Source organism: Bicyclus anynana, chromosome Z (genome assembly GCF_947172395.1).
Source record: "Bicyclus anynana chromosome Z, ilBicAnyn1.1, whole genome shotgun sequence".
NCBI lineage: Eukaryota > Metazoa > Arthropoda > Insecta > Lepidoptera > Nymphalidae > Bicyclus > Bicyclus anynana.
The window spans coordinates 318,804-331,200 of NC_069110.1; the positions used below are offsets into that span (position 1 = coordinate 318,804).

The window sequence follows — 12,397 nt, forward strand, 5'->3', positions numbered from 1 at the left end:
CTACAGAGATTTAAAGGGTCACATTTGCGGCACTGCCGCGGATCCTTGATAAACGCCCCATACAAAATGGTACGAAATTATGACGTTATAGGTACATAATGATCATTAGATTTGTATGGCCGTTCAAATAAAATTACTAATATCTTTGTTATTTGTGAGTTTATATTTTATAGTTCATTTAATAAAAATGTCACATTTAATGTAAGGAATCTAAAACTGTATGAATTTTCATTTAATTACGATAAAAGATTTTTAATAAATCAAACCTAGTCATCATCCCCATTACAATTTTTTGAGGTATTATAAGATAGCGTACTTGTAGCCATAGTGTTTCATACGCAACATATATATAGAAAATATATACGCAACATCGTCCGGTGAAACCCTACCCCTACCCTAAGTATCCCATGGCCATCTCCTGATTCTAAGCTATCTTTATAAATAGTGTAACTAACACGACTTTCTTTTATCTGTAGGTACTACCGGTCAATTCACTAGGTTCGTTCATATATACGAAATTGAGATTTTATGTAACAAATGTCATCCGGTATCTATTGACAATCCTTCGTGGATATCATACAGTCGTTTTTACAGAAGAGGTGCTTTTGTAAAAGGTGAGGAGGTGAGGCCTGGCCCTATAGTGGGCCCTTAGCATAGGCTGATAATTACATGATGTGTCATGAAATTAATGTGACATATTTTAAGCGTATACATTGCTACGTACAGCTCATGCGGATTAACTTGACACCTGACTGGAATGATTCTTGTACTGTGTTCGTTTGGTTGTTTGGTTGTTTGGTTGCCAGGTGTCCAGTTAATGCGCACGTGTTAGTAAACTTAATTTTAAATCTGCTCTCGTATCATAAAACTTTAATAGTCTAGTTGACACTTTTTTAAAACAAGCATTTTAATTATATGCATTTCGTAATAAAGTGACAAGTAAACTTACGACACTCCTCTTCCTAATAAAAGTGTTTTATAATAGTATAGTTATGGTAGGCAGCAAAATCGAAAAGTACAACGCGCGTCAATACGCGCATATAATGCCGAGCAAGTGAAGGATTTTAAGATTGGTCAACGAGCGAAGACAGCCGTTGATAGTCAAAATTTTTATTTTTGTGAAATAAAGCGTTATTGTCGCGATGTGAAAATTGTATTTGACTTGCGGGCCACATTGAAAAACGAAAAAATGAAAAACCGCGGCCGGAAAAATTTAAAATAAGCCGTGGACTAATCAGACTTAATTTTATAAAATATTGTAGTTTCATTATAATTAAAGCGGAATCGGTATGATAAGGTAGAGTAGGGGTCGGGTAGGGGTAGTTGAAAGTTTACATCGAGTTTCACGCGGACGAAGTCGCGGGCGTCCGCTAGTTATATATAAAAAAAAAATCTTCGCATTTCTTATTTTATTTTTTTCAGACGGATACCGTTGTTACCAGCGAAATACAACCTACGAATAATTTAGTGTTATATTTCTAAAATGTAGTTCCAAAACTTCAGATTATTTATAATCTGAAGTTTAGGAACTAGAGAAACATACTTAAACTCTCATATACAGTGTGTTATAGGAAATACCGTCCGGCCCTTAAGGGTGTACTTAGGTATCGTGTAAACATTATTTTTATGCAGTCCTTATTTTTAAAGAAATACATTTTTTTCCCTGCACGAAATTAACATAAAAAAATGCAAAATTATAAAAACTTACATGGCAACACAAAAGTTGAGATAGGTTAATTATTAGTAGGCATTACTACAAAATAAAAACGCCGCCATCTATGTTTTGTGCTGCGTTTACACGTTTCTATTCAAAGCGGTATTGAATGGGCAAGTAAACACACAAGTACACACAACAAGGTGATGGGTTTGTCAAGGTGCTTTATCATCTTGTGCTATGTACAAGCATGCATGCGTGCTTGCATAACTGGCGTGTTGTGATGTGTGTAAACACGAAAAGTTAATTTACGCAGATGGACGATGGCAGAGAATTAATGGTTAGTGGATCATTTTCCACATTTTCCACTCCTTGAAGATACATTACACCAGAAACTATCCCTTTTACACTGGAACACAGTAACAGCTCTGTCGCAAATAGATCTACTACTACTAATTTAAGTCTGCATTTTGGGCGAGTGGCGCAAGCAAACTAAACACAGCATTACAGACATTGCACGTGTCGGCGGCGGTGCGGTGTTTCAAAGACAGTGGGCGCCGAAAACGATGGTACCTACTACTTACCCTTTACGATATGCGGCGCGGCATTGTCAAAAGGCTTTCTATTTTGCCGACTTTTGTGCCACAGGTGTGTAGGTAGGAGGTAATAATCTAGATATACGTACCATAATTGATATTACAGTGTTGTCACTTTTTAAATTTTCCAAGTTTTGGGACAATTTATGTTTAAAATTAGAAACTTTATTATCACGATAAAAATGCTTAATTATTGAATAATATTTTTTTTAATATTTTTTCTGTTTATAATATTATAATGGTTACACGCACATTTTGGATCGGACGGTATTTTTAAAACACACTGTATAGTTTCCCCAGCACTGCCTCCGTTTAAAGTAGCCTATGTTCTTCAACCGATCATCTATACGTACATTGAATATATTGTAAAAATTTTTGTTGGAGGGCATTATATAATCGATACTGAAGCCAAAAATATATATTTTTTTGAATTTTCGTCTGTCTGTCCGTATTTTGTTTGACAATGAAAGCACGATTTGACACTATAATACGAAGGCGGTTATAGGAGTTTTTGTTACAAAGTATAGAACACCTGATTTCTACTCAACTTCTATAGTTTATAATAAAGATTGAGTAGTTTCTATGTGAAACTACTCAATCTTTATTATAAACTATAAACATATGGAAAAATTAAAAAATAGGGCACTTGCCTGCAGTGCTAAAACAAGAAGATTTTTTGCATATCGACAGTTAGGTGCCTAAAAAATCGAGTCACATTTTTATTTGTGAAAATATTCTCGTAATTGTAATTTTTTTACAAAACAAAATTGTATTTTTATTCGTCATTTGTTAAATGGCATCGGATTTTGATTGGCGTTTGCGGTGACCTCATATATTACACTGTTAGCTAGTGTAGGCAGAGGTCAGCGCTCCGATTGGGGACCTTAATGATCACGCTCAAGACCACAGTCTTTCCCGTTTCATTTGCTTGCGAACATTGCAATAATAAACTCAACAGGAATGGCGACAGAAATTATGAAGCGTTCTAGGTGTAGATGTAAAAATACAAAATTGCCAGTTGAAAAAAGCATTTTTTTTTTATTAAAGCTATTCTTAATATATAATATGCAAAACACTATGAAACAGTAGTAAAAAAATATATTTTTTGTTTTCAAATACTTTTTGATTTGCCATTAAAATAATTTTAATAGGTTTAACTGAAAATTTCAGATTACCCTTGCAATAATCTTTTATTTAGAGCGAAAAGTGTAAAGCCAAATTCAGTCTGTAAATATAGGCATTTCATTTGGAACCAACTATTTATTCATCAGACATAGGTATATACATAAAAAATACTATTTTTTGTTTTTCAGAAAAAGTGATACGTAGCTTTTATGAATGTCGTCACTTGTATATTTTTCGTGCTTCGGTAGCAACAATTTCACGTGGATAGTTTTATTTTATTGTATAATTTATACTGGTATATTTGTTGATGGGGCAAACTGTAGCTTATTTCATCATACTGCAAATAATTAAGTTTGACACTATTTAAAAAGAGGCAAGTACCCTATTGTATAGGTATTGTGTTTCAATATTGATTTTGTATAATCAATATTGAAGTACAGAATTCAATATTATAGTGAAAAATTGAGTTCTGCTAACAGATTATGATAGATAGATAGCTATAGCTTGGCAACTTCTTTTGTGACACTCCCATAGTTGATTGGCTGCTCATTCAAAATGAACAAACAAATGCAAAAAGCCTGTATTGCAGTTTTGGTTGATTTTTAATAAACTATATTTGAATTTGCCCGCATTAAGTTTTAGCTAACGGTCGTTATTCTAGTTCAGCTTCACTAAAGAATTTCATTCTGTTCTGTCTTTTGTAGTACTAGTTCAAGTGAGACCCGCAATTTTAATTTATAACACCCAAATCCAAAAAACGAAGGAATTAAAGCAACCAATCACAACTACAAACTATGTCACAATTACAATGGAGAATGTTCACTAATTTTTTAAGGTTAAAAAAAATCAAAAAATACTCGTGAGATAATTATTTTGATACAATTCGTTTCCAAGATATAGGATTTTAAAGTGTACGCGTGACGTCATCGTCCGCTCCCGCTCTTCCATACCACTGCTTTGCGTTATTAGTTGCTTATACTTCACTATATATAAATTATTATATATAATTTTTAAATGTCCTATTTAAATACTAGAAAATCATGTGGATTTGCGCCGCAATTTTGTTTTTCGTTCCAAGGAATGTTATAATACGAAAGTAATGTTTACAAGGTATGTTGACGGTAGATTTTTTTTGGAGATCGAAGTAAAATTGTTGTGAAGATCATTTTGACGTTTGAATAGATAATTATACATTTTATAAAATTACACTTTTGTAGTTTACTTTTCTTTAGTAGATTTAATCATAATACATAATGTCCGAGGTGCAATGCCTTTGGTTTTTTTTTTATATTGTGCTAACAAATACTTTAAATTACATTACATAATACATCTTGTAATTAACTAACTATTTAGCGATACCCATTATTTTCTACGTTGCAGTCTATTCTAGCATATTTCTATTATATTTATTATTTTTGTACTATTTTTGAACAGGTGAAAATGAAAACAAAAATAATGTGTAATGCTTATGTATTGCCACACTCAAACTTATAGACGAATACATATACATAGGACATATGGTCCTGGTGCAATTTCGATATAAAGACTGGGTCGCATTTGGGAAACTTCGCGATATTTATTCGTCCAAAATTTCTCAGTGCCTGAAGACGAAAGTCTCCGTTTAGTATGTGTTGCCAGTGATGACCTATGGTTCCTAGACTTGGTCGCTGACTATAGGCCTCATAAGAAATCTCTGAGTCACACACCGGACGATGGACCGAGCTATGCTAGGAGTGTATCTAATAAGGAGATCTGCAGAAGAGCCAAAGTCAAGCTCAACGAGTCGCGAAGCTGAAGTGGCAATGGGCCGGGAACATAGTTCGAAGTGCCGATGGGTGTTGGGGTGCCAAGGTGCTGGAATGGCAACCCCGCTCTAGAAAGGTGGACTGACGACATCAAGCGAGTCGCAGGGATTCGCTGGATGCAGGCGGCAGGATCGTGATGTTTGGAAGTCCCTACAAAAAGCCTACTCGTATGTCCTGCAGTGGACGTCCACCGGCTGATATGACGATGATGATGAATAAAAAAGGTTTAGTATATCTGTTCAACTCACTCCATATGGAATAAGAAGACATATACTCGTACATATATAGATAACTATAGTTAAAACTTCATTCGTTGTAGATAGACCTTTTTAATTTTAGTACAACTTAAAGCTAAGGTTTAATATCTACGTTTAGTTAGTTGCATAGTGATTATATCTATTTTCACTAATTTCACACACACTGCACGAGTAAACTACTGTCGACGATAAAGTCGGGCGCAATCTTTATGACTTGCGTTAGACTTGCGCTTCATCAGGCGGCAGGGCTTCGCCTCGCACGCGATACCTGCGGCTAATTTCGGAGACGTCATAAAGATTACGTCCGACTATACTAGTTGTGCGATGACGTCACGCGATTGTTAACGGGAGTCAGTATTTATGCGAACTTTTAATGCATGTATAATCATAACTACTTGATATTTTTAAATAAAATGAAAACTAGTGTTAATATATAAGCTTTACTGTAAGAAAGTTTCAAGTGATTTTACATGCCAATAGGTAACATTCTCCAGTTGAAATAAACAAAAAAAACATTACGTATTCGTTATTAATCATACATATATTTTTATATATATTGCGTGTTACATAAGCGCAATATACAAAGTGGTGCCAGGAATACGACCTTAAATTAATACACAATCGCTAACAGTCAATCAAAATACGATTAGGTGATTAAATTAATTATTGTATAATAAATAAAAAAATTAAATTTTCAAACAAAATAAATTCGGAAATAATCTAAAAAATTCACAACATCCTTTATAATAATATAAATCTAACCTCAAGTGACCTGTAGGTAAAAGCGGCAACATCGCGTCTCCTATAGTATGCGCATTATCATCTGAGTCGTCCGGTCATAAAAGTCAAAAAAGATAGGAATGTGCAGCGCGCCTACCTGCGCACCCTAATTATCGATAAACGGCTACCTGCGCACGTGCTAATGATGAGTCAATAATGATTTGGACGATTCTGATTGGTCGGTTTCTAATGTAATTGCATTGCGTATTTTTTTTGCTATAAATGTGTTTACTGCAATTAAATAAATACATTCATGTGTTACTCGTTGCGCACTATGGATACTAATATATAATAAATTTGGCAGAAGACGAAGATTCTGATGATGAAGACTCAGATGAAGATTAATTTTATTTAGTTAATAATTATATAATATGAAATATGTATTATATTAAATCAAATATTGTTAATTTTTTTAATTTTGTGAACAAGATACGATAATAAACTTTACTTATCGATAATATGTCTTTCATTGTTACACCCTTCACTAGACGGCTCCATAAGACCCATAAGTGCAAGCGAGATAGATATAGAGAAATGATTTATGGCCCTAAGACTCAGTTGTTAATGCTATTAGTATAGTATAGTTTTCGGTTATTTGGCGGTCCGTTTGTAGTGCGTAAAGTTCTTTCATGCACTCGTAGGTACTTATCTACATAAGAATAATCACGCCGCGCCGGCGGGGGGGAGCGCCAAAATTTAATTAATTTGTATTTTGTACGCCGCACGAGACGAGTAGATATTGTTGTTAAATGTTACTAATCAAAACTCACACATTTTAAACATGATAGGTATAGTACTCGTACGTATTTACAGTACTTCGCTTAAATTTTTAAATGCTGGAAATGTCCACTATTGATTAAAATACACATGTTACAACGTCGCGAGATATCGGTATAATACTCAGTAGCAGTATCACCGAAACGTGGCATTATGTTTCAATACCAAAACACACTTCACAATAAAAAAAACTACACAAATCACAAGAAATGTTTGATTTGTATAAAACAATGGGCAAGGGTAGCAACTGGCTATCACTCACTGACTCACTATTCAAAAGACGCCGCCCGCGCCGGGAACCAAATCTAGCAAAAACACTAAATGTATTTCTATCCTATTCCCACTTAGTAAATCTTCCAAACACCTAGCTAAAAACAAATGATATTGAATGAAAGCCCTTATAGGCCAGGATCCGGTGAATATTTTAACAGTTGATGACTGTCCAGTTAATTTTCCGTGAGTAGCTTCGTCTTGATGAGTATTTTGGTAGCTAACAGAGTTACTAGATAACAAAAATGTCTGAGCATAGGAACGAAATAACTGACCACGCTATTTGTAAGACAATATGGCTGATAAGTTGTATAACTATTAATTTATACAACTTTTCAGCCATATTGTCCTACAAATTCAATGTTATTTATGCCTCATCAAGACAAAGCTACTCACATAAAATTAACTTGGTAGTGATCAACTGTAAAAATGTTCCCCGGATCCTGGACTATTAGTGCCCAATTGACAACGTCGCAATTTTCGTTTGTTTACATTAAAAATAGGTACAAAATTTTTGGTGCCGAATAATTATTGTAGGTAAGTATGGTAAAGATAATAAGAATTTTTATTCTTATGTGAATTAGGTCTAAATTTCAATAGGATTTTTGTTTTTTGTAAGTTACCAATATTTTTTAAAACGCACATTTTAAATTGTTATTTTGGTTTATCAAGGTGAATGACCTAGTGAAATTTCGTGAGGTATTTGTAATACATTTACAGCGTGTTCAAAAATTGTTTAAGTGAAAAACTTATCCTGTGGCTAAACCACTGCATAGAAATTAATAAAAATTGGCGTGCAGACTACTTACACGATACCCCATATGTGGTTAAAATTAAGGTCGTAATAGTTTCACCACTTTGTATAGAAATGATTAATTATTATAGGTACAATAAATTAATAACGAACTTTTCAGAGAAAGAAAAAAGCGGCTACATTTGTGATTATTGTTAGACTGTGGCAGTTTCGAACCCGTAAGGGGGCGTTAGTCGTGCGCCTATCTATTCAATGGTGCAAACCGATCTTACCGGCTTCTATACTAACATTATAAAGAGGTACCACCTACCGATAGAAAGCAACGTTAATAAGCTAGTTGACACTTTTTTTAAGGGTCTTAAATTGATCATTAGCATTCTTCTAGATCGAACAAAAATATTTTTTTTAAGACAATACTCAAAAAAAATAATTTTTAAATATTTTTTGACAATACGAGCCGGCCGTGATGGTCAACACTTTAACTGTTGGTGTCACGTAAGCACTAAACCTTATTAACCAAACAGAGTTTTTGAATTATTAGTTAATAAATACGACGTTCAACGTTTATTCCTTTAGTGTCATCAAGTAACATTTCCATAAAATCCATTTATTAATTGATGTCGATATATTTCGGACTCATGTTCCTTGAACACGAAATCAATATTGTTTATACTGTGAGTTTTATAGTTTATATGTTATACACGTGTTCCCATGGAACGGGAATCGCGGGCCGTCTTCTAGTCGAAAATAATCACAAGAGATTAACCGTTTTTTTTGTATATATGCACAAAAATTGAAATTTACATTCAGAGTGGCAGTTTTCATACTGTCACGGTCGCGCAACGTAAACGTGAAATTGTAAGTAATTGAAACGGCGCTATCTAGTGGCACTACTCCACAACTGTTTCAATTCCATACAAATTCGCGTTTACGTTTACGCGATCGTCACAGTATGAGAACATTGAAAACTAACTAGGCACTCTGTACACTAGAACAAAAAGTGCACAACGCGAGAAAGTGAAGGGACAAATGTCAAGGCGCTTACCGCGAACTCCCAGAAGCACGGCGGGAGGTTGTTCACGATGTGGCCCTGGTTGGCGAGGCGCTGCTGCACCCACACCGGCTGCGCCGGCGCGGCCGCTTGGCCCCAGAGGCTGTCCTGAACAATGGCAAACCATTCAACATGTGTCCTCGCCGTAGCGGTCTTGCTTCCTGACAGCGAACCTCTCACTTTCATCGCATCTCACATGTGCTCACTATAATATTGCAATTAATTCAATAACTTTGATTCGTCGAAAGCAGGATCACTACCTACTGCGTCACTCGGCCGTCTATGAAAGAAGAGTAACAGCTAATGATAAAGTTCATGTTGATCCAATATTTTTTTGATTGCCAAAAATCATATATCAAAAATCATATAATGAATGGCTGAATGAAGACTCAAAATTTCTACCATCAACTTACTTAACTATACTTATTGTTGCCCTTTCTTTCAAAGGTCCATAAGCTAAATAACGGTGAGATTATTACTTATTTGTTTATTGATTCTTTATTTAAGTAAATTAATACTTTTTTGTGTCTGTTACTTAGAATAGTATCAATTGAGAGGTTTGCAGTCCATCACCAAGAACCAGTACATGTCACAGATAACACATAAAGCTTCAAAAATAATAACACAACATAATAATCTTTAATTTGTCTGAAATAAATGCGACAGATAGGCTAAAACAAGAGAGAAGAACATTCTATAGAAGTTTGTATATTTTACTCATCGGTAGTCCATACATATAATGATATGATGACAATGATAGAGCAAAATATGAATTGTAGGTTTTACAACGGATGAAGAGTCACAGGACTCAGCATTTATCTCTAACTTTATCTGCCACAACCGCATGAAAATCCGTTCAGTAAAACCGAAATGTGATCGTGTAGGCAGAAAATTTAATAATACTATTCATAAATTCTCAGTAAATATTTTTACAGTTGCAATGTCTTAAATTTAACAAAAAAAACTAAAAGATGCCAATTCAGTTTTATGTGGTCCCCAGTGAAAAAGAATTGTAACATATTTTATAAAACGAATGAATAATAATTAATTTAAATGTAGTCACGTAAATTTAATTAAAAAAAATACATAATACGTAGACAGAAAAGTCAATAGACAAACATTTAGCACAATTACTTCAAAAAAGAGAACTACATATGTATGGCCTCTGTAAAGAAATGAGACAAGGCGTTTGGATATTCGGTGGCATCATGCATGACGTTTTTTCACGCACACAACTAGTCAATTAAGTTTGACAATTGTATATTATTATTAATATATTTGTACACTTTTCTTTTAATATAAAAAAAATTTGGTGTGTACACAAAACTACTCAATTTGATGCCAATTATTGGTAATCAAACATTGTTGAAAAAACGATTCAGTGTACGAGTAGTGTTATGATGTAAAAAATATGTCAAAATAGTGTGTGTACCTTTTGATCAATCACGATAGCCAATCAGTTGTCTATTTCTTTCTCTCTCTGCGACTTTATGTTTATGCCAGAAAGCCTTGCAAATAACGAAAACAATAAACATTCATGTCTATTCAGAACCAAACCAAACACCGATCAACATAAAAAAAGCTAATAACCACCTAAAATTATAATGGGCATAAATAAAATCAAAAATAATTAAAAACCAGCAACAAACGATGTTTTTTGTACAATACCAATTGTTTCAAACTTGTTGTTTGTTGTGATTCTAAGCGGATTTGTTCGGTACCGTAACGAATAAACTTCGGCAGCGCTATCGGGTCGTCTAACTCATTTTGTACGGTTTTACCTATTTGTTGTCCCTAAAATACGTCACAATGTTAACATGTTGCATATATAAACCAATTATGGTTAAATTATATGTAAAAATAGAATTCATACTAAAATAATAACACCGATAAACGAAAAATAATAACTACCAAAATCATAAACAGAGCATCAAAATTAATAAATCAAAGTTCAAATTACAAGATCAACAACAGTATCAAGTTTTTGCAATACTACCATTACGTGAGAGTTCAAGTTGGATGTCGGTTGCAACCCAAAACGGATGTGTTCGGTACCATAACGGATAATAGTAGGCATCGGAATAGGTTCGTATGCCTGATTTTGAGTAGTTCTAATGTTTTCTTTTTCCTAAAAAAATATATAATAAATAGAATTTCCAAGAACGCGTAACAACATAAAATTACACATACATTTGTAGAACTTGTCATAATGTAAGGGGAAATAGAAGCTACGTTAATAAAACAAGAGTTGTGCGAGTAGCAGTGCGTGGGACAGGGCAGGCTGCCGTCCGTACGGATGTGGATCATGGAGCAAATTATAACAACTATTCTAGCACAAACTTCAACAAAAACTAAAACACAACAATAAACATATAGGTACTACCAAAACCATCAAGTTATTACAACTGAAACAAAAACAACAATAACGTTTTTATACCCTTAGTAGAGGTTTTAAGCTGGTGGTAGGTAGTAAGCCGAAACGAATTTGTTCTGGACCATAACGGATAATTGTTGGCATCGGAATGGGTTCGTATGCCCGATTTTGTTCAATTTTAGTATTCGCTTGTTCCTAGAATACGTAACAGCATTAAACATGTTACATACATAAATAGGTTACATCAGAAATAAAAATTACGTTAATAGCATAGTCATACTTAGGAAAGTGCAAAGGTTCAAGGACGGAATTGTAACATTTTAAAGGGAAAACGATAAACCGAATAATAAAAAAAACTGAAACACAGTGATAATCATCAAATGTTGCAAAAATTAACGATACCTAAAGAGCTAAAGAAATACGTAACGTTGTCGGAGAAACGTACCAAGGTACAGAAGAAGGACACGAACAAAATTCAACGGAAATAATAAAAAAGCCACTCATTTTGTTAAAAAAAAAAGACAAACATAAAAAAACTAACAACAATTAATTATTTATAAGTTTGCCTGTTTAAAGATGTCGTTGGGTCGACGAGTAGACGTCATCGTCAGTGGTTGGTAAAATGGATTTCTTTTATACTTATAATTTCTTAACTCTTCCTAGAATACGTAAGACCATTAAACACGTTCCATAATATACCGGGTGTCAGGGACATGCGCACGAAAACATATTCCAGTGATTCTTTACTATATTTACTTATTGCAATTTTGTTTTTTCACGATATTGTCATTTTATTACAGTTTATTTTTAACTAATTACAGCTTAGAATTACTTATTTTATCTATCTCATTACTATTTTTATCAAAGATTAAACATCGACAAATCAAGATTTTAAACAAAAGTAAATTGAATTTACAAAATGCGAGTCGAAAAACAAACTGCGTACTCGACATT

General features: G+C 33.8%; 1 protein-coding gene across 6 annotated transcripts in view; it reads right to left on the minus strand.

Annotated features, from left to right (window-relative positions):
* The window catches only part of LOC112053753 (GRB10-interacting GYF protein 2), a 62,653-nt gene that overhangs the window by 22,001 nt on the left and 28,255 nt on the right, over positions 1-12,397 (minus strand). For all 6 annotated transcript variants that reach the window (XM_024093292.2, XM_024093296.2, XM_024093295.2 and 3 more), the window contains exon 17: positions 9,064-9,177. In XM_024093292.2, coding sequence (XP_023949060.2) covers positions 9,064-9,177 — 114 coding nt within the window. The remainder of the gene's footprint in view (positions 1-9,063; positions 9,178-12,397) is intronic.